Below are 24,524 nucleotides of genomic sequence, written 5' to 3' on the forward strand. Positions count from 1 at the left end.
TGTCTCCATGCTTGCGTCACTGACACAGCCCGTAAGAGCGTTAATACAATGGGCAGACATTATTTAAAAGATGGATCATGGCAGTCACACAGCTCATTTGAGCTTTTGAAACCCAAGTACCTTTGACAAACACACACACACACTAGAGATAAGGTATGTCAACATGAAGTCTGAAAGCTCTGTGGGAGGAACATCTGTGGGGTGTTACTCAAAACACAGGTGGGGGTCTCTGTGATGATGGAGTGCTTTCGGTGATAAGAGCAAAGCTATGTGGGGGGGCCTGAAATAACATTAAGAGAGGCTGTCACTCACGGGGTGAAAGACAACATGTTGGTTGGATCAACCTGTTGTGTCTGTAATACAAGTCTCTCCTGCAAATCACATTAGAACTTTTTTTTGAACATCTGGTGGTTAAACTAAGTTTGCAGCTTCAACCCACCAGCATCGGTCACACACACACACACACACACACACACACACACACACACGCACGCACGCTTGTAACTATGCCAGGCCATATTAAGGATCCAAAATGACATGACAACCAAACCATACACCAGGCAGCAAAAGAAGACAACAGCATTCAAAGTGCATGCGAACTCTACATTAACTCCAACCCTGAATCTTGAGTAGAGCTGATGGATGTGGTGAAAACGTGGTGTAAAATGGTGAATGTGAGCAGCTGATGGCCACTGTCAAGCCAGACTAAATGCTGGAACATCATTCAGTGTGGACTGAGAGAAATGGTAAACAATACTGTTTTCTGTGGAGTGGGAAAAAAAAAAATTCACTGAAGCTGGGAGTGGAAAGGACGCTACCTCTGAAAATTTCACAGTGTTGTGCAACTTCTACAGAAAACAGTGGTCAGATTCAAATTTCCCTTCTGATGAATAGATTACACCAGTGTAAGGTTCATTTTTAGCTACTATTAACAAAACACTGTTCCTAATAACCTAAACATTTTTTCGACCTTTCCAAACATTTTGTGATAAACTAGTAATATTGGACAATGGTCAATTTATCAGTTCGGGTTATAAAATAAAAGACAAAAATCGATAGATAAACCCTTTAAACCACAGAAAAATCAAAACACAGGGATAATAGAAGGAAAGATAAGGTTAGCAATGTCCTCCCTACTCTGTCTGTGCCTTTCAAAAATAAGCTCTTACTGAAGACTGCAACATTTAAAAACAGGTCACAAATATACTCTTTTTTTTGTTAAACAGAGGCTCAGTAAATTCCTGTAATAGTGGGTCCTTGTAATTTTAAGTAAATGTTTCTCAGACCAGGGCAAATGGTGCATTTGTGCATTTTCATTAGCAGATTACAAATTACATTTGGTGCTCCACTGAGTATCGGGTGCAGCAGGTCAGTGTAGGTGAGACTGTATCAAAAGAAACTGGTGTGCATTCATGGTAATGAAGGACCATGTGACCCAGTGCAACAGTGTGGCTTACTGTGTTATATCAGGGTTTAGGTAAACCCACAATATGTGTTAGTAGCATACTGCACATTCACTGTTGGTTTGGCTCAGTACATGCATGTGTTGGAAAATTCAGAATATCACCAGACTCTTCAGATTCCTGTGCAGTCAAAGTAGAACCGGAGCTTCAGTTATCATGCAATAACTGGACATAAGTAACACAACCATACATTATATTTTGACAAGTAAGTGAAGCTTTATAATGAAGCTCCTTGCAAGCAGGGATGGAAGTAGCAAATTAGTGGGTTAGGTAGGTAGGTAGGTCTGTTCCTGTCCATGCTACCTCCTGCCCAACCCACAACAGCGTAAAAAACTGCAGATGCCACTACAGTATCATAAAATGTCCTAAGGAGTGCCCCGCACACACCAAAGGACCTCAGTCTCCTAAACAAGTGGAGGTGGCTCTGGCCCTTCCTGTACAGGGGATCTGTGTTGTTGCTCCAATCCAGTTTATTGTTGAGGTGGACCCCCAGGTATTTAAAGGTGTCCACAATCTCCATATCTGGCTAAGTCTGGGCTCTGTTCAGGTTTTGCGGCACCACAGAGCTGGCTCACTTTTAATTGGGCCTGATCATCACAGTAAATTATGCTGCACAGACAACCTGATGCGGAGCAGGTTAACTTCAGAGGATCGGCTGAAAACCTGTCAACAGCCCGACCACTGACCAATCAGATCACTGGAAAAACTGAGGGATCGCTCCTACAAGATCCTGCCAAGGACAAAAGAGTTTACATTAATGTGAAAATAAATATTTTATAGAGCAGTCCAATCATTTTGCTGTTTCAGGCTTTCCATGGGTCACTGATTTAGAGAAGTGTCTCTAACAAACCGACGGAGTCTACAGCTGACATGAAGATCAACACTATATTTTAATTGCACAAAGATTATTTGATTATTTATTCCATCACTGCAGCTCAAGTGAACCCCAGGGTTTTATTACTGCACCTCAGTTGACCATTGCATAGTCCCTCATCATTTCACCTAGCTTATCACTGCAAATTGGTCTTTTATTAGAGAAATAATCCATACACTCTGAAACACTTCCCATGATTATAAATCAGCATATCAGTGAGATCGACTTTAGGAGTACGTACCTCGTCTCCACTGTCCTCTCAACTCTGCCAGCAGAAACTGCTGGACATTAGTCAGATGTTTTACAAACACTAGATTTTGTGATTTGGGGGCTGCAGCCAAACTACCACATAGTACAAATGCTGTCAAAGAAAAAGTCCTGCATTCAATGTTTTACTTAAAGGTGAAGAGTGAAAGAGAGGTATTATCAGCACATTGTACTTGCATTTACTTAACATTCATAACGAACATTGCAGCCAGTGAAACATAGTAACTGAACCAAGAGCACCTTTAGGCCAAGACGATGCCAGACACTGGCATCAGAGCCACTGGGCTGTCAAAATTTAAATGGGCAGGATTAAAAAAAAAAAAAATGTCTCTCCTCTCAGTTACTCGCACACTTCTACAAAGTGACAGTAGAGAGCATCCTCTGTCTCAGTGTGACAATGTGGTACTGGAGCTGCACTGCACAGGACAGAAAGGACTTGACCTGGGTGGTGAGAACAGCTCAGGGCATCGTAGGGAGTCCTCTTCTGGATCTGGATTCACTATACACTGAACGGATCCAGGGGAGGGCCAGACGGATTGCTGCAGACCCCACCCACCCAGTCTGTTTGTGCCTCTTCCCTCCAGGAAAAGGTACAGGAATATAAAGAGTAAAACAAACAGACTGAGACACAGCTTCTTCCCCAGAGCTGTGAAATCAATCACCTCCCCAACCCCTAGTCACACACACAACCTTCCCCCCTATGGACAGACACAGAGCCCAACCCACAACAGCGTAAAAAACTGCAGATGCCACTACAGTATCATAAAATGTCCTAAGGAGTGCCCCGCACACACCAAAGGACCTCAGTCTCCTAAACAAGTGGAGGTGGCTCTGGCCCTTCCTGTACAGGGGATCTGTGTTGTTGCTCCAATCCAGTTTATTGTTGAGGTGGACCCCCAGGTATTTAAAGGTGTCCACAATCTCCATATCTGGCTAAGTCTGGGCTCTGTTCAGGTTTTGTGGCACCACAGAGCTGGCTCACTTTTAATTGGGCCTGATCATCACAGTAAATTATGCTGCACAGACAACCTGATGCGGAGCAGGTTAACTTCAGAGGATCGGCTGAAAACCTGTCAACAGCCCGACCACTGACCAATCAGATCACTGGAAAAACTGAGGGATCGCTCCTACAAGATCCTGCCAAGGACAAAAGAGTTTACATTAATGTGAAAATAAATATTTTATAGAGCAGTCCAATCATTTTGCTGTTTCAGGCTTTCCATGGGTCACTGATTTAGAGAAGTGTCTCTAACAAACCGACGGAGTCTACAGCTGACATGAAGATCAACACTATATTTTAATTGCACAAAGATTATTTGATTATTTATTCCATCACTGCAGCTCAGAATAACATGAGCAGGTTCTGTGATGATAATTGGTCTTTTATTAGAGAAATAATCCATACACTCTGAAACACTTCCCATGATTATAAATCAGCATATCAGTGAGATCGACTTTAGGAGTACGTACCTCGTCTCCACTGTCCTCTCAACTCTGCCAGCAGAAACTGCTGGACATTAGTCAGATGTTTTACAAACACTAGATTTTGTGATTTGGGGGCTGCAGCCAAACTACCACATAGTACAAATGCTGTCAAAGAAAAAGTCCTGCATTCAATGTTTTACTTAAAGGTGAAGAGTGAAAGAGAGGTATTATCAGCACATTGTACTTGCATTTACTTAACATTCATAACGAACATTGCAGCCAGTGAAACATAGTAACTGAACCAAGAGCACCTTTAGGCCAAGACGATGCCAGACACTGGCATCAGAGCCACTGGGCTGTCAAAATTTAAATGGGCAGGATTAAAAAAAAAAAAACAAGCAACAACTTTTTCAACAAAGACAAACAACCTGGCAGTAAACTCATGACCGGGAACAAGCTGCACTCTCAGTGGACTAAATGTAACATTACCCAGGGTTTCCTGCCAGCCAGCTTCCTGCTAGCATACACATGGAAGGAGAGAGTGGACATAGCTGTGTGTATTTCAGAATGTTTGCATGCTTTAGAAAGTATTTAACCAAGCCTTTAATAAATGATTAGGATTTTTGTTCAATCAGTTAATGAAATGACTGTACAGCAAATGGGCTAGATGGTATGGAGGTGTATGAAAAGGACATCAGAAAATAAACTGCTGCATGGTAATCACAGAGAACCCATTTTTCTTACTCAGTAGAGACCCTTTAACCTCAGCCAATGTGTCAAATACTGCATTTTAGCATTCACAACCACACTGATATACAGGGGCAGTCCATTTCTTACAAAAATAGCTTTAAAGAAATGGTGAATATTCAATCCAATATCTGTTTCAGCCTCCTAAACGCATCACTGTTGTGCCCATCTACTAAAGACTGCATATATTTTATGGGTTGAAGATGACCCTGCTGACACTGGGTGAGGTCTATCACAGGGCTGACAGGGACACACTCACCTAAGGGCAATTGAGAGTCACCCACTAACTAAACCTGCACATCTTTGGCCTGTGGGAGGAAACCACTGCACCACCATGACACCCTGCACTATTTCATTTTTCTTTTATTTACTGTTTTTGAATGGTGTCCTTCCAGGCGGCTACTGGATTACAGTCATTTCACTACAGGAATTAAACAACATGCAGAGACTTAAAACCTTCCAGTAGTTGGCTGATCCTTCACAGCATAGCTCTGTTGTTAAGGTAAAGTTACCATAGCTCACACTGGAGACATTGTATGAGCAACATGTCAGCAGAGCAGGAGCTGCCTCTGTCACAAACTTTTTTAGGACCCAAATGCAGAACCACAAGTAAGAAACGTTGTTGGGGGCAACAGAGAGGGAGACAGCAGAAGGACAGCTTCTACAGGGCAGAGAGAAAGGTGGACAGGGCCACTGCTGGACAATGGGACGGGTCTTGTGGTGTAGTATGTGCATTACATTTTTTTATTCTACTCTCCGTTTTGATTATGTATCATTTACTGCAGGGGTTGAAAGGGAATTTGTGGAGAGGGTGAGATCCTCTGTCCAGTGAGGCTGAGGAGTTGGGGATAGGTGGAGTGGTTTCCATGTTTTCATGGGGAAAAAGTAGTGCTTCTTCAGCAAAGTACTAGGGGGAAGTTTGAGGAACGCTCAACTTTATGCCAATATCCTCTGACAAAGTGAGCGACAGCCAGGTGAGAGCCAGTCACCAGCATCATGATTCAGGTGAAACAGAAGCAGAGAGTTGTTTACTACTACTCAAAAAATCTCTCCAGCTTGTTAGTTCTCTACGTGGTGTCTTTTACTGGGACTGTGTAGGAATAAACAGCTACATACTGTATATACAATTATACCCAGAACAGAGAAGCATCTTATGTGCAACCACACTCCTGCCTGCATTCCTCAGAGCCGCTGCAGACTTTCTTGGGGTGAGGGGTGGAGGTCAAAGGTCACTTCCTGTGCCCACACTGTTGATTATTTATGCTGAGCTCTGCATGGCAAAGCTCACTTCTTTAACAGTGCATGTTTGACAGGGAACAAGAAAGAAGATTAACACTTGATTAAACATTGATTATCACTGATTAATCAAATCTTTACTTTATGCATGAAGCAAATATATTTCCTTTTCAATAAACTCAGTGGCTCTTCTCTCTCACAACAGCCCATGTCGTGCAAGTGACACAAACTGAAAGTGTGCAGCTCGTAGCATCACTCATGCACCTCAAACGAGACTCACATGCGTGTCTGTACTGGGCACGTGCTCAACTGCGCATTGGAAGCTGGTGTACAAACAGCAGGGAAAGCCAAACTACGCCCAAATCTCCAACAAACAGTACACAGTGAGGGAATTACTGGCTACACATGAAATGCATGTATATGTAAAGTGTATCCAACCTGTGGTAAAACAGCAAATACAAACTACACACACTTTAAAAGGAACTGTGTGCTCAGTAGTATCAGACATTCTTCTGTTTCTATTACCTGTTGCACCGTTTAAGTTGGGATAAGTGAAAATATTGCACTTAAAAAAAGAGTGAGCGAAAGACAGGAAATGCAAACATTTTAATTCAATGTTTTATTTTTATTACAATTTAATTTTTTAGTAAAGAAAAGTTAGTTCTTAGAAAGAAAATCAAAATCAGCCAAGAAAGTTGTCCCTTGCCTTTACTTAAGTCTTTTCAATTAAGTGTTAACTGCTTCACTATTTGTTTAACTTGTTAATTAATTGTTTAAACTTGCACCAATTGTGTGTGCTGAGTAACATACAGGCTAGTCATACACATGAGTTACACACCCACAAAACCTCCCTAATAACTGAATCCAATCAGCCAAAGAGCATCTCAAACTCAAACGCACACCTCCAGATGGTAGAGCGTGTTCTGCCCCACATGCCATATTCACTTAGCAGAATCAAAGGAAGGTGCAGACCTGACTTAGTGTAGCCCGTGTGTCTAATGGGAAGTGACATAATGAGACGCATGTGGCCATGCAGAGTGAAGCAAAGGGGGAGAGAACAGAGGCTGAGATGGGGAAGGAGGATGGCACAGTGAAAGGATTCAACCTTTCAAACCTCAGTTCCCAGGGGTTCCAAAGACAGAAGGAATCTGTGTAACTGATTTCAGACTCCTAATACCACTAAGCCTGTAACACTCATGCCTAGTACCCACATTTGATCTCAGTTAACCCACAACCAAACTGTACTACACGCTTGACACTTGTTACATGAATCACTGGGTGTATGACTAAACAGTTTATTGTGCTCCATGTACAGTGAACATGATCAAAACCATTGCAAGACTTATGTTTCAATTTTCTCACACGTGCACATTCTCATCCGGAGTCATGTTTCAATTCAGAATAAGGAAAGATGAAATAGAACATTAATAATGAATGATCTTCGTCATAGCATTAAAGTGACAGCACGGTGGCCTCAGATAGATTAGTTCTTGTCTTCTATGAGTGTGAATCTGTTCTACAACTAAAAAAAATTAAGTTTCAGCACATTTTGGAGTTCATAACTAGCCAAAGAGAGCATTTTTTTTGTTAATACACTGTCTGTCACCATCAAAGTCGAGCACTGAACAACTTTTAGCAGCAAGCCAGCCAGTCTGACCAGGTGCTGCAGAGAAGCTTTTCTTCACAGAGACTAAGTAACAAGCAGTAGGGAACACCGACTCCACTGCCAACTTATAATTTCATTTCATAATTCTCAAACAGGCAGTAGACTGATATGTATCCAAATTGTTGCAGCTGATGCTTCGAAAAGCTGCCCGCTCCCACATTATGTTTCTCTTCTTGATCAGGCTGTGACCTTCACTTCATTCATTTCATTATGTATAAGGAAAGCATACAATAATCAGCATTTCTGGAGAACTGCCAGTCTTAACCAGCCAGAATATTTTCACATGCATCCCTTCTACAACCAATGTTCATCAAGACCAGTTAGCTTAACTACCAGTTACATTTCATGTTCAAACAAATTACCTAATGGTTTGGGACATGTTTCATGGGCAAAAAGGCCTAAAGCAACTGAATCAAGTCCTTGAGAATTGATTTAGTTATTGATGCCAGTAGAGCAGAGCCTAGCCTGTATGTTACGTCATGATTTCTGCTCTCCATACGCTCCATTAAAGTCCCATTTTGGCCTGGGGTAAATCCCAAATCCCTTAAAGGTGCTAGGAAATGATGCAAGAAAAATATTTGAGGAAAGAGGTACTGAAGCAACACATTTTCGGAGACATAAGACGTCCACAGCTCTCTCACGCACACTCTGTCCTGTGGATGTATACTTTTAAATCCCTGGAAATGTTTGAAATGTTTTGTTTTCTAGTGTCTTTTATTTCCATGTCTTTCTCTTTAAAACCAAACTGACAGATTACATTTTCTGTGGTTCTCTGTTAGATCTGTCCCAAACATCCCAAACCCAGTCAGCCAGAAAAACTGAACTTATAAATACACTTCTACTGCCATTTAAAGCCGAGCAAGTACTGCTCAGCAGGTACACATAGATGTTAATGCAACACTAATAAGTGGAGCAGCTGGCGCTTAATGATAACCCTGCCTGGATATGATATAGCTTATTAGATCGTGTCTGCAGTTAACCCATAATCAGAAAGACCTTCCAGTTGCTCTGCAAATGTCTGTGGTGTTTTCTAGCATGTAAATCTCAACAATGACGAGACTGCTAATGCTGCCTTCGATAGCACAACGCTTTGAACTCACATCTCCAGGGAACGCAGGCTGAAAAAAAATAAAAAAATAAAAGCTTCTATTTGAGAATATAAAGTACAGTACTGCTTAGAATATAATAATTATTAGGCAGACTTTTGTCACATATTCTGATTTTATTATAGTATCTTTAATTCTCATTCATCCTGATGTACAGTATGTAAAAATAAAACTGTCAACCACATACGTGCTTCTATTTAGATTTTCACCGGGTGTGTTTCTCTTTCTTATGTAGCCTTGACAAAATGGTAGCACCGGCCTGTTGGTTGAAAAAACATAATTCACGGTCAATTCAATAATCACTATACCAAGAGATGGCCAAGAAACTCAACTCCATATGCTGCACTTTAATCTTGTGTTCACAAAACCATAATTAGGTTTGTGGGCCTCTGGCCCATGCCTGCTAACACTGGACACAGAAAGAAACGGGCTGCCCTTCATTTCCCTCCTTCCTCTCCTCTCCTCCTCCTGCTTTGAGGAGTCAAATTGGTTCCAGATGCATTCTCTCACTGCTAGCCTCAATAACCAAATCGCAACATGAAAGAAATTTTGCAACAACTTTATAGCAAAAAAGGTTGGAATTTCTACAAATAAATAAATAATCAAATAAGTGGGAGAAATCTGGCCAAGATGCCACAATCTTCCTGAGGGCAAAATCAGCTAATCCCTTTTTCATATGGAGCCATTTATCACACCTACTCTTTTCTGAGATTCTACTACTGTCTCAAGCCTTTGGGAGACATGAGGATCAAATGAGCATCTAAGGTCACGTTGAAACTTCACTCTATGCAAAAAATACAACCACTCTCATTCATCTGAATGGGGAAAGTGCAGCATCAGAGGGGGCTCTGCCACCATAGTGCGGGGTCATGTGTGAAGAAAAGTTGGACCTGGTTCAACTTTTTCTACCATGCAATGTGAGGTTGGTCAATCACTACGTGTAAACGCACATTCCTGGTGGATTACTGTGTGACATAAACGCTGTAAATGAAACAGATGTAGCTGGAATCACTTTGAAAAGCTGTATAATCTGGACTGTGAGTACTACAAACCACTGTGGTGTGTATTGTGTCTAATAAGCTTTAAATACATAAATCCACTTCTTCGACCTGACTTCCTGGCTCACATTTCATTGTCTTAGCGGTACAAGCAACACCCCCACCACCAACATACAACCCCTGCATGGGGAAAATGTCTGTAGGACTTCGGCTTAAGAGCTGCGTTTCTTTCATGTTCCAGGCAGATGTATGTAGTAATATTCAGCCTGAGCAAATCCACATCCTGCACCCATGTCGTGGACTAAACATCAAAGACCAACCTAGGAGCATGTTAGACCAATTTATGACCATGCCCATGGAGCCCTGTTAGATAAAACACTCACTAAGTTGAGGCTAAGATACACACTTAGCAAAATAATACTGAGTGACAACAGCTGAAGGTCTGTGGACAAGATGCCTTGCAAAATGGCTTAAAAATGTAGCAATAAAGTACAAAGTACTAGCTGCATGTTGACTCAGCCTATTAACAACTGAAGGCAAATTCAAGTGTGGTTGTTATACAGCACCAACACACACCTCTGTGTTTGTCTAACTGCCTTAACAAGTCCCCGTGAATTCATTAGCACCCTGAAAAGCTAATACACTTCATTCACACGTTTCTTATATGTGCTTCTTTCTTGTAGAGACCAGACTGCATTAAAAACAGCAGGCAGAATTTTATCTTAGTTTCCTTTCTTTATCAAAAGCAATGGAACATGTAAAAAAATCTACAAATCGATATCCGGTTTAAATTAATATAACCTTATGCTCTAAGCTTGCCTGTGTTTACTGACATGTATTGAGGAGAGACGGAACTGTATGGAAATGATGCAAAAGGAGTTATTTTAAGGAAGTAAGTGTGTCTTGAGGCTATGGGATGGATGCCGAATTGAAGAATGGTTCCTAGTGATTCATAAAATATTTAAAGAGTTATTCGTGGAAGCTTTTTTCTTTGGCCAATAAACCAATGAGGCGTAAAAGTGCTAAAGTGCCCATGACGTTTGCTATAGCTCGGTAAAACGGTCCGTTTTTCACTTTTTCCCGATCCGTTATGTCAGTCCAGTTTCCAACCTATCCCCGACTATTTCTCAGAGAAGCAACCGAACAAATCTTTGAAAGCTGTTACCGCCTACTAGCAAATACTGAAACAAGCTCTCCTCAGAAATAGGCTAGGCTTTTATTAACTACGCCATAGCTGCCCTTAAAACTTACAAGGCTCATCCAAAAGATTTTCTTTTCTCAGAAAACGCTGCCCAGGATCCTAACCCCATTTGTTGCTTTCTGCGAGACGGATGCGTCACGCAAACACTTATATAATTATTATCGCCTCTGGTTTTCAGCAAATGTATACCAGTGAAAACCTTGTAGTGGATGTCACTCTTCAATTCGGCGTACAATAAATTCACAAAGCGTGAAACCCCCCCGAGTTTTACAAATGTTTCCCCGTTATTCCCAGTCATTTTGCACTTAAACACTGCCTGGTGGGTGGTAGCTAGCGCTGTGAACTAGTTAAAACGTATAGGTTTAATTGAAAAAAAACGCCGTCTGCTGGACTATTGCCCTGCCCGAATAGGCCAGTGGACTTTTATTGTTCAGAATAAGTCTTAATAACTCGTGTGCAAGGTGTCAAGTTCAATAATACGCAGTGACAACTCACGTTGCACGTCTTTTGAATGAAGTTTGGTGTGACATTCTCAGTAACTAAGAGTTGAATCTATCGGCCCAACAGGATACTAGATGTCACCGGGTTAACAAGTCAATCACGACCTGCAGCGTACAAAAGTTCAGCTGGATTTATAATTCAGTTGTACACTGTTTGTCATTGTTCACCAAGTTTATCAAAACAGAGGGCAACACGGACATATAGGCTAAGACGTACAGTTATGACGATGAAACACAAAACACTCACCCTGAGCTCGCAGTGGCTGGCAGGAAAAGTTTAAGGCGAAGAGGAAACTGATTATCTGGCAGCACACACGCATCTTATTGAAATCCTAAAGTGCATCGTGGACAAGAAGACATAGAAAATAGTAGTGCTGTGACGCGCTCCATGGATCCCCCGTTCTCTCTCTCTCCACAGCCCCCGGTGTCTGGCTCTGGACCACAGAGGACATGCGCAGAACGGGGAGCGGCCCCGTTAACGGTGACAGCTTGTTTCAAAAAAACTAACTCAGTGCAGTTGTGAGTCACAGTCACTGCAGCCATTTAACCGGTTTACTGCTATTCTCTATGGTTGGACTTCTAGGTCTACATTTTAGTGCGTCTATTAAAAATATGATAGAAACAGGAACATGGTTTTAAAAACTTTTTTCTTATAGAAATACTGAGGTCATGAGTCACAGAAACCCTTCCCCAGGAAAATATGACCACACACCAAAAGTAAAGTTTTTAACCATTGTGTCAACTGCTCAGTTATATTTTCTATATTTTCAGTTATATTGTTTTATATTTGCCATATTCTCCATATTCTGAAAACTATGTATCATCAAAACATCAACTTTTCATAAGATAAAAGCTGAGAATTTAACACGGCTTGTGATTTACAGTGTAGGTTTACTGTGTGAATCCAGTAATCCTGACTGCACTTACAGTAATGTGGGTATTATGGAAGAAAACAAGCTGTCTATATGCATATGAATATATGTAGGACTATGCAAATTGCAGGCTTTATTAACGTATTAAGTGCTACAAAAAATTCAATTGGAGACCAAATGAATCCTGTATGTATTTATTTACTGACATAAAATAAGCCAAAAGAGTACACAAATACCAGAATCCTCCAGTTTATCCATTAGGGTAGAATGCAATCTCACACATGTTGCTAAACACCCCAATCACCCCAGAGCACACAACCTCAATATTCACACTCTGAGTGGCTCGGCTCCAAACTGCTGTAAAGGAGCAACCGGGGCCTGTCTTGGTGGCCTTGTTGGATCAGCTGGCACAGTTACTTAACATGCAGACAGGTGACAAATTCAAGAACAGACCTGTATAAATGAGTGGTCTCTTCCAGGATGGCAGTGCTCCCATCCATAGGTCACGAGAGGTCACTGATAGGTATGATGAAGATGAAAACGTTTGTGAATCATGGGCTATAGCCTTCACAGTCACTAGGACTGTGCAAATTGCAGGCTTTATTAACATATTAAGTGCTACAAAAAATTCAATTGGAGATCATATGAATCCTGTATGTATTTATTTATGGACATAAAATAAGCCAAAAGAGTACAAAAATACCAGAATCCTCCAGTTTATCCATTAGGGTAGAATGCAATCTCACACATGTTGCTAAACACCCCAATCACCCCAGAGCACACAACCTCAATATTCACACTCTGAGTGGCTCGGCTCCAAACTGCTGTAAAGGAGCAACCGGGGCCTGTCTTGGTGGCCTTGTTGGATCAGCTGGCACAGTTACTTAACATGCAGACAGGTGACAAATTCAAGAACAGACCTGTATAAATGAGTGGTCTCTTCCAGGATGGCAGTGCTCCCATCCATAGGTCACGAGAGGTCACTGATAGGTATGATGAAGATGAAAACGTTTGTGAATCATGGGCTATAGCCTTCACAGTCACCAGATCTGAACCCATTTGAACACCTATGGGAGGTTTTGGAGCAACGTGTTGGACAGCATCACCACCACCATCATCAAAACACTAAATGAGAGAGTATGTTTTGGAAGGATGATCATCCCTCTGTAGAGTTCAATGCCAAGGTGCACTGAAGACAATAATGACACCTTTTGTTGGTTTGTCCTTTCATCTGTCACTCATCTACATAATAGTATTGCAAGTTTGAATCAAAACCTGGAACATTGTTTTCAATTCATTTGTATTCACTCTTAGTAATCTTTCATTCACTCACACTAGATTTGCACTCTTGTTGAAATGGATCTAAAATATGCTGAGTTACATACACATTACAGGCATTAATGTTCTAATTTATTTTAGTTGATTTTCTGGATTTGTTTTGATGGTTCACATTCATCAGTTTAAATGACATGTAGCTGACTCCAGTGTGAACACTGTTGAGCTTCTAATGTCAATGAGCTGTAGTGTCACCATTTAATAAACCAACCCAGTCTCCTGAAATGTAATTAATACTAATTGTACTGGCAATGCATTTTTGGAAATTTTTAAATGAACAGATAGGCAAATTTATTAAATGATGATCTATATACAGTCTTATGCAAAAGTTTAGGCACCCCTTGATAAATAACAGATTTTGGTGATTTTTTATTTGAACAGATGTTAACACAGTTTCTCTTGGAAATGGAAAAAATGCACAATATTTTCTGCAAACAGTGATGCATAGTTACTTCTTATGCCATAAATTGAACAAAAATAAAAAATAAAAACATGATTATGGCATGGTGCAAAAGTTTGGGCACCCTAAGAGTTCCAGAGTCTCAAAGTCTCTCACAAGGTATCAGACCTTAATCAGCTCGTTAGATCTGATGCACAGCAACAGCTGTCATTGGTAAATGCCAATTTCAAAGCTGTACAAATACTTTGACTCTTCAAACCTTGTGCACACACTTGTGGACACCCAGCAACCATGGGTTCCTCTAAGCAGCTGTGTAAGACCCTGAAAATGAAAGTTATTGACGCCCACAATGCAGGAGAAGGCTACAAGAAGATAGCAAAGCGTTGTCAGCTTGCAGTTTCCACAGTAAGAAATGTAATTAAGAGATGGCAGATCAGGGGAACTGTGGAGGTCAAGATGAGATCTGGAAGACCAAGAAAACTCTCGGACAGAACTGCTCGTATGCTGGTCAGAAAGACAAATCAAAACCCCCATTTGACTGCAAAAAACCTGCAGGAAGATTTAGCAGACTCAGGAGTGGTGGTGCACCGTTCCACTGTGCAGCGATGCTTGCACAGACAAGGCCTTCATGGAAGAGTCAGCAGAAGAAAACCTTATCTGCGTCCCCATCATAAAATCCAACGTCTGAAGTATGCAACAGGACATCTACAGAAGCCCGATGCGTTTTGGAAACAAGTGCTGTGGACTGATGAAGTTAAAATAGAACTCTTTGGACACAATCAGCAAAGGCATGTTTGGAGAAAAAAAGGAGCAGCATTTCATGAAAAGAACACCTTGCCAACTATTAAGCATGGGGGTGGATCTATCATGCTCTGGGGTTGTGTTGCAGCCAGTGGCACAGGAAACATTGCACGGGTGGAGGGAAGAATGGATTCCACTAAATACCAGCAAATTCTGGAAGCAAACATCACACCATCTGTAAAAAAGCTGAAGCTGAAAAGAGGATGGCTTCTACAACAGGACAATGATCCTAAACATACCTCGAAATCCACTATGGAATACCTCAAGAGACGCAGGCTGAAGGTTTTGGAATGGCCATCACAGTCCCCTGATTTAAACATCATTGAAAATTTGTGGGTAGATCTTAAAAGAGCTGTGCATGCAAGACGACCAAAGAATATTACAGAACTAGAAGCCTTTTGCAAGGAAGAATGGGAGAAGATCCCAAGTACAAGAATTGAAAGACTTTTAGCTGGCTATGAAAAGCGTTTGCAAGCTGTGATATCTGCCAGAGGAGGTGTTACTAAGTACTGATTGTGTAGGGTGCCCAAACTTTTGCACCATGCCATAATAATGTTTTTATTTTTTATTTTTGTTCAATTTATGGCATAAGAAGTAACTATGCATCACTGTTTGCAGAAAATATTGTGCATTTTTTCCATTTCCAAGAGAAACTGTGTTAACATCTGTTCAAATAAAAAATCACCAAAATCTGTTATTTATCAAGGGGTGCCTAAACTTTTGCATAAGACTGTATCTATCATTCACTAAAACAATGAATGTTATGATGATTATGTTTCCAAAACTCAAAGCATTTTGGTTAGAAAAAAGATCAGACAAAAACCACCATTTGTTGCCAACCTCAACCAAAGTGGCTATTTAACCATAGCCAGTACGCCGATTACAAAAGCTGCCGTCCAGTGTTAAAGTTATACAAGAATGTAGCACTTACTGGACTGGAGGCATGTTACCAGAGAACATAATCTGTGCAGAAACTACATTTCCTTCTAAATGTATCTGACTATAATACAGTACATGTTTAATATTTTTGCCTTTAATAATATTATTACATCAGTTTGGCAAAGTTCAGCACAAAAACCATAACTATTCAGGTAAAACAGATACTGATTGTTCGATATATGCATACAGCGATAAGAAGCTTTGCTTTCTGGGGGGGCTTCCAGTCTGTTCCCTCATTGTCCCTCTTAATACCCGTATCAACAGGACCAGGCAGCGTTTTGTGCCACACAGCCGCCAAACAGCAGGGAAATCTCTGTCCAGGGAAACACCCTCTTTTGTGATGGGTCAAAGGTTGTAAAGGAGACGGATGTCAGGGGCTGGAGTCAGCACTTTGGCCCCATGTGGCCACGCCATGCTGTCGATGGACATGAATAGCGAGGGGCCACAGAGACAGTGCCCACTGGCAGCAGAGAGGAGTGAAAGGAATCATGTATCTATACAGATGGACTGAGGTCCTTTGGGATAGACAGGCCTTTGAGTTAAAGCCATCTGTGTACTACAGCAAACTATTAACTGTAATTTCATATTTAATAAGTTAAAAAATGTATTTAAAATAAAAGAAAGGTAAATTTGGCCTAAATTGATATTTGACAACAGGTGACTCATAATAATACAATGGAAGTTACAGTACAGTAGAAAATGAAACAGGTTATGGAAATAGATTATATGGGTACTGAGCATACACTGTAATACCACATTAGGGTGTAAAGTAGTTTATTATTGTAGCCAATGGAATAATATCATTGTTAATTACTCTTTTTTTGATTAGGCTATATATAATGCGATGATCAGCGTTTGTAAATAGTCATTGTTTATCAGTGAAAAACAATGTTTTTAGTAAATGGAAGTAAACATTTAAATACTTGTATCACAGTCTCACTCTTGGTCCTGTCTGTGTGCTGTGTTTTCATATTAGACTCAGCCCCCTTCCCCTTTCCAAAAACAGACTTCAAATATGTATGAAACACACAAGTGTCAGCTGTGTAGACAGCTGAAGTGATTATAATTGAAACATGGTCTGAAATGCATGAAGTGTTGAAGCGTTTTCCAAAGACACAGCTAATTTCATCTTGGTCATTCATTTGATTTGTTGTGGAACAAGGCCACGTTTGTCCACGACCTGACCCGTTTTTTGTAAATTGGCATAGTGAAGATTGTGGATAAGTGTGGCTCACCCCCACTGCCTTCACAACATCAATAAGGAGGGTCGTATTTGTCACATTATGTAACTTTTCAAACCTGTCAGTCTGACAGTAAAGTCAACTTCATGCAATGATTTGGCAGCTGTGCAGAGGCAAGGAAAACGAGGGACCATGTCGTCTGACTGTCCTGCCACCACAGTCCAGATGAGGGGAGTTGATTCAAAATCTTGATATGCTGAGGAGACTGTGTTTACATGTCAACATTTAGTATTTCTCACTGATGGGAAAAACCACTAGAATCGGAACATGCATGCACAGACACACACATCTGTCCACAGAAGCTGCTGACTGACCATTAGGACCAATTTTATTCTGGAGAATAAAGTGCTTGTTGAAAAGAGAGCCTCTTGTTTGCAGTACAAACCCTGAGGCCAGAGGCTGCATTCGTAACTGACTGACCAAGTGGTTGCAGCTTTAGCATAAAGCTCCTTTGTCATGACAGATGCAGTCAGACATCAAACTGAATTCAATGCTGTTATTTTCCATTAGGTCAGTCGCTGTCACCACTAACCAGATGTTGTTGCAGTCATTACACACTTTTACAGATGTCTACCAGTGAGTGTTGTATATGTGGACTGTGTGTGGGTCAGAATTAGTCCCATAAACAGTAAACACCAAATGTAGAGTTTTGTTACAATGTAGGTGGAATGCTGTCAGTGTTGCCCACCTCTGAAATTTAACATGTAATGTATTAATAGACAACATCCATTTAAGTCTAAGATTTGCTATTTTTGACTAAACGTGCTCATGCACACCCCCTCTATTAATTAATAAAATAACAAGGATGTAATGTGGGTTGATTTCTCACCTGGAATATATGGAGAAAGTGCACGGTAACATACTGAAAAAAAGCATGTAATAATATCGAGAATATATAAAGGAAAAAAGTTTCTTGTTGATTTGGGTGTGGGTGTGTTGGGTGTCATTTTTGTGTGCTTCGAGAATTTAGAAAACAGAAGTTATTCATCTAGTGAAAAGAAAAAGCCAGAACCACAGCTCATGACAAATTAAAATGCCATTGTTTTTCTTATCCTGATCTGAGTACAGTCCTGTAATTTTGTGTATTTTTAGAACCATGACTGATACATCAGTGTGACCAGTCTCAGGCTCTGATTTTAGTTTATGACAGTCAGACTATCTACTGTGTACTGTGTATGATGTATGTTAAACAATATGTAAAATGTAAAAACAAGTTATATCAGATTAGTAGTCCTGATCATTTAGAAACTGGACCAGTCTAAATAAACTGTTAGGACATTACATTCAGTGAAAGTCCATCACTCGGGGTCTTAAAGTAATGTTATAATAGTTATATATTTTGTCTGCTACAGCCATGTAAATCATGTGCCTTCTGTTTTCCTTTGAGAACAGAAATCTAAAACCACAAGGGGAAAATGTATATTTGACATTTTTGGCTTCATGATGGCACTCCCTGGTCTTGGAAGATTGTTCCTAGCTTGAGTAGATGGCCACGCCGAACCAGCCAGCTGCCTGCCACACAACACCACACAGCTGCAAGCTCTGAATAACAATCCACATTAGCTTTCAACCAGAACTTCTTCCTCTGTAACTTCCAGAGGACTTTTGATAAAGGAAGTCACTGTACACAAAATCCATTAACTCTAAAAGTGAGTTTACTGTAGTATTAAGACCAGATTTTTCCTATCCCTAACAAACTCATTTATGTCTGTAAAACAAATCAAGCCTAAAACATAGTGTTGTCACCTCATAAAACAAATTGCTTTTCTGCAGGTATTTGCTTTTGGGAGGCATTTTAATATTCATTGGCAAACAATGTATTTTGTCATTTAATTTGTAGGACTCAGTTCTAATTAGTCAGTTTCACTTAAGTGTTTTTGTGCAGATTAAACACATTCATTCACAAATAACATTAAAGACAGTGATGCTTTAGAGTATTTGGAGTTGATTGACAGGTTTCTCTGCCTGTCACAGTCAAATTTGTGCTTCTGGGATTCAGAACTTCTCATGAAAACCTTTTTTATGATGTCAGATGACAAAGATATTTGTCATTACAGTCCATAAAGTTTACCAGATGCTGTGGTTTCCTCGTACAAATGTTCACTATGAAATAAATAATACATCTAGCTTTAAAAAAAATCCATCCACTTGTCATATACAACATTTAAGTGTTTCTGTATTTTCACTGCCATGTTGCCTAAGAGCTGAAAAAAATCCAGCAAAGCCCCAAGAGGGTGTATTCACCATTCAACACCCTTTATAAGTACATGTTGTAATGGTTTCAAACACAGTGCTGTCCCATATGTGGACTAGTGAAAGCTTGTTTCAGTCAAACTGAAGGAAGTCTCATGCTTCAGGTTTATATATGCAACAAGCAGGTCAAAGGTCAAAGTGTTTATTGTCATATACAGGGAAACGTGTTTCCCTGTACAATGAAATTATTACTTTGCCGTCCACATGAATGCCACACAATACAAGTGAACTATAAAGTAGATGAGCAAGAAACCAAATTCCCATTTTCTGATTGGGAATAGAACCCAGGCTGCAGCAGTGAAAGTGCTGAATCCTAGCCACTAGACCATCAGGTAAACCATCTAGGTAAATAAAAGTTGTGTTCTGTGTGTGTGTGTGCAGACACCTGTGTGCTATGCGCTTGTGTAGGTCCCTCAGGGTGCATTGCATGGCCTGTCACTCTCTGTCAGTATGTGGAAACACAAAAAACATGGACAGACTACGGCCCTACATTTCTCAAAACAAATAACATCTGTCAGGTTCACACTAGCTGCTCATGTAATGTATGTGTTCATACTAGCTCAGTGGCTGAAGTGGTGCATGTGTGCGTGCACACACACACACACACACACACACAGTACAGTCAGACCTGATGTGTGTCTTGCATTGGAAAGTGCATGTGTGTCAGAGACAGAAAAAGAGAAAGCAAAGACAAAGAAATGCACCGGCTCTGTCAGTGTTGTAACGTCAGCCATGATGGATGGGAAACAGGAACATATGGTTTGCTATTGCTACCCAGTAAATCCCCTTTTACTATGTAGTTGTTTGCTTGGTTTCCAGACACTGGGTTTGACATGGCTGAGTTAAGCCATGACTCACAGTGCCGCTGAAAGTAGAATGAAGAAAAATAACATGAGGCACCTGTGGCCGACTGTGACTGTCAGCTGACAGCACCACGCCTGTTGCTGCAGTTCCATATGTGCGAGGACCAAAACTTCTCACAAGGACAGAAATATGGGGAACTTCTCTTGTGAGAGTTTCATATTCCATAATCACCTTCTCCCCAATTACATCAGAAACTCGCGTCCTAACATATTATAACCTAACTTTATGGCTATTAGCAACAGTTTGTTTTCACATCCAACAAACACAAGAACAAATGCATTCTGACTGTATCCTTATTTTTCAGTGTGGGTACAGTACACATATGTGCTATGGGCTGCAAAGCATCTTGTGGCCATATGTGAACAAAATGTGCTCAGAAATGCCATGTAGTGAAAAACACGCATGCACACACACAAACATAGGTAAAGCCTGCCCACAGATCCTAACATGGCCTCTGCACTTTGTGGTTACAGGATGTCAGTAAATGAGCCAGAACTCTGTGACTGAGTCTTATTTCATCTGACACCAGAATGAGTGGCGGTCCGCTCACATATGCTCCAACTTCCTCTTTCTGGTGGTAGCTGGGATTATGGATCAGCCCTTGTTTAGTTTTTTTTGGGTTCACATTCACATAACCATATTTTCTGTACAACTTTTTATGCTTCATTACTGTTTATGGAAATCTCCTACAGCACCATACTTTGTATGCTGCTGTTAAATGGCCATCTCTGTATGTCTGTAGACTTTTGCATTGGTTGGTTTCCCTCTTACACTGTTTATGTACAGTACATATATGCGTAAAGGCCAAAATCAATATGGTCTACACTCACGCAGTATTTTACAGACATTGGTCCCAAGAGTTAGAACAGAATCGAGCAAATAAGTTTTAAATATTCTGCACCTTGTTCTTGGAATAATCTGCAGAAGGACCTGAAACTATTATAACTGATTGTTTTGGGATCAAGAAAACAGTACAATCAGTCAGTGTGGTTGTCATTTTATTGTGTACTTGCTTATGCATTTAAACTGTATTTTAGTTTTTGACTTGATTTTATTACATAACACTTGGATGTTGTGTTTATTGTGCCAATTGTATTGGTTTATTTTGTATTATCATATGTCTGTTATGATTGAGTCCCCTCACCAGGGGGTTAGGGAGAACAAAAAAAAGAGGACTCAAGCTGTAAACCCAGGTACTAGGGAAAAAAAGCAGTTTTATTTAGAACACAAAGTTACTGAGTATATGTATAGCCCATAACCAGGGCAAAGCAGTGGTGGCTGAGGAGACCAGGATGGGCAGGTGAGTAGACAGGAGGACTGCAGGAACCAGGAGAGTCAGAGGACCAGGACGGACAGGCGAGTAGACAGGAGGAAACTGAAATCAACAGCACAGGAACTGTCAGCATTGAAATCACGCAACGTATGGCTAAACACATGTAATGCTCCAGCCAGGGGTTTATGTAAGAGTGGTATGATTAGCGGGGATGAGCATCAGCTGTGCACCACGCCTGGGAGTCAATCAACAGGTGAATGAGACTCAGCTGTGTCTCTGAGCCCACGAGATGAGAGAGCGGGGGAGAGAAAGGAGGAAGAGAGGCAGGTCGCGCCGAGTGGACCTGACTGTGTCTGCTGTTGTAACAGTTCACTGGTCAATCTTGTGCTGCCCCTCTTGGCCAGGTCGCTCCTGAAAGAGAGATGCCATTTTCAGTGAGGCTTCATATGGTTGAATAAAGGATAAAGGATAAATAAAATCAATAAATATCTCTGTCTGAGACATTTATTGCTATCTGGCATTATCATAATTATGTGAGCCACATGATAAGCTGTGTCTTTTCCGTCCCTGAACTTCTTCTATATGTTTGCCATCTGTCCCTGTATTACACTTTTTTTGTAATGTTTGAATAATGCTTTGATAGTTAAGACAAATATTTAGTTTCCATAATACACTAAACTAAAAACTAAGCCACCGTTTAAAATCTACATAAGAGAATCAGAGCCACTGCACAAAATGTATTTGAGTTTTCACTTTAATCTCAGAATTCAGAGAAAAAAGTCAGAACTCAAATATATTTTGTGCCGTTCAATTCAATTCAGTTCAGTTCAATTTATTTGTATAGCATCAATTCACAACAGCAAGTGTCTCAGGGCACTTTACATAATCAGGTCTAGAACCTACCAAACAAATCCTCTTGAGTAGCACTTGGCAGCAGTGGGGAGGAAAAACTCCCTTTAATGGAAGAAACCTCCGACAGACCCCAGCTCTTGGTGGGCGGCCTTCCTCCTCTACTGGATGGGGTGAGTGGACAGAGGAGAGAGAAAAGCACCAGGACACCCCAGGTTGGTATGGTGCCATGAAATATCATAATGACATAGCATAACATGCTGAGTATGTTTCTACCCTTCATCACTGTCCAACTAGGATTATAATACTATACAATATCCACAATATACATATACACAGTACACCTACATATACAGCTTACACACATATAGAGTACATACATATGCAATACACACATATGGTTTATGTATACATATATATACAGTATTTATAACACACATACGCAACACTATACACTACAATATTATAATAATTTATAACATTAAGTATTATATACAGTATATGTGTATTCTATACATGTGCGCGGGCACACACACACACGCATACACCATTTACATAAATAACAGTATAAAGTAATACAATCCTCTTCTGTAAAAATCTAACTAGTTTTAATCTTGCTGGATGCTTTCCAAACTTCAGACAATCAGATCACAACATAGTGAAACTAAATTAGTTACAAGTCTTTGTTCGATTGTTTACAAGGCTTCACAGTAAACCTCCCATGCTGAACATCATGCAGAAGGACTGAATGTTCTGGGGGCCACATCTGCTAATGTGGTATGTATGCTTAATAAATTCCTCTTTTTATGTGCGTGCAACACTCAGAAACAGCAATGTGGGCAGCACATATATATACATGGCCTTCATTCATACTGAGGAAACTGGGATCAGACGCCATCCACTGCTTTTTTCAATTTACAAAAATACAAATGCATGTAATTCTCAACTGTTATGCAATACAACAATAATGAATACAGGAGTGGGAGGTAGTGTTTTTCCAAATCATTCAATAAATTTGATTAATGTTTACAAAATCCCTTGGGTTGCTCATGTCCCTGACTAATCACACTCTAACCTTTGAGAAAAAAAAGTAACAAGTTCAGTCAAACCAGCCTTACTTCCAGCAGGAGCAGGCAGCAGTTTTTTATTTATTTTTATAAAGACATCATCAGCCTGTCTGTTATACCTATTCAATGTAGCAAATAATATGCCTTTTTAAGGCCACAGTAGCCTGTTCTCTGCACGTGGCTGTATTTAACCCGCCACTGTATAAATAGGGTGGATACAGCTGGCTGCATGTCTTGGTGGAAATCATTTTAACTCAATGCAGTGTGCGGGTTATGTTGATGATAAAAGATGAATGTGTTTTTGGAGTTATTTCTTGCTACACTCCCACAATAAAGTCAGTGCTATAAAGGGATGACAGCCTCAGACACAAACAAAGAGCCTCAAACAGGATCCCACATTAGTTTTCTTGCTTGCGTGTCTTTTTTATTCACTAGCTTGGACACACTTCTTAGAGTGAACCTTGGTACCAAAACAAAACATCAATTTGGGGACACATGCTTGCTATTTTCAGCTTGCGTGCTAAATCACCACTGAATGAGTCAGCCGTAACTTAAAAAAAGTTATGTTAACATCAGCAAGTTTAAATTTGTAGTAGCACTTATCTTCCAACACAGAGTGCCAGTAAGGAGCACAAAGCTGTATGCTGCTGCTAGGAAGGAGCCTGATGAAAACTAAGACACTACAGCGGTAAAGCTGTGGACAAGCAGTGAGCTAAAAGATACGAAATTCCCTATGGAAGCAGGGGTACATTTATTAATCCATCCATCCATCCATCTGTTTTCTTCCACTTATCCCAGATCAGGTTGCAGTGGCAACAGGTTCAGCAAGGCAGTCCAGACATCCCTATCCCTGGCAACTTTTTTCAGATTCTCTACTGGGATTCCCAGGCCAGATGAGATATATTATCTCGCCAGCGTGTTCTGGGTCTGCCTTGGGGTCTGGTTGGATGTGCCTGGAAAACCTCCAATGGGAGGCGCCCTGGAAGATCCTGATAAGATGCCTGAATCACCTCAACTGGCTTTTAATGTGAAGGACCAGCGGTGCTATGCTGAGCCCCTTCCTGAAGTTCGCACCCTATCTCTAAGGCTAAGTTTGATTTGATTTGATTTGATTTAAGCATGTAAAGACAGTTGATATGTCAACACA

The 24,524-nt window shown here is 40.6% G+C and overlaps 1 protein-coding gene across 1 annotated transcript in view; it reads right to left on the bottom strand.

Moving 5' to 3' along the window:
• Nucleotides 1–12,427, bottom strand: part of reck (reversion-inducing-cysteine-rich protein with kazal motifs) — a 57,186-nt gene extending 44,759 nt beyond the window's left edge. The window contains exon 1 of the mRNA XM_020609608.1: nt 11,731–12,427. Coding sequence (XP_020465264.1) covers nt 11,731–11,803 — 73 coding nt within the window. The 5' untranslated portion in view covers nt 11,804–12,427. The remainder of the gene's footprint in view (nt 1–11,730) is intronic.
• Between the last annotated feature and the right edge of the window lie 12,097 nt (nt 12,428–24,524).

The sequence above is a fragment of the Monopterus albus genome, unplaced genomic scaffold, assembly GCF_001952655.1.
Source record: "Monopterus albus unplaced genomic scaffold, M_albus_1.0 scaffold100.1, whole genome shotgun sequence".
In the NCBI taxonomy this organism is placed as follows: domain Eukaryota; kingdom Metazoa; phylum Chordata; class Actinopteri; order Synbranchiformes; family Synbranchidae; genus Monopterus; species Monopterus albus.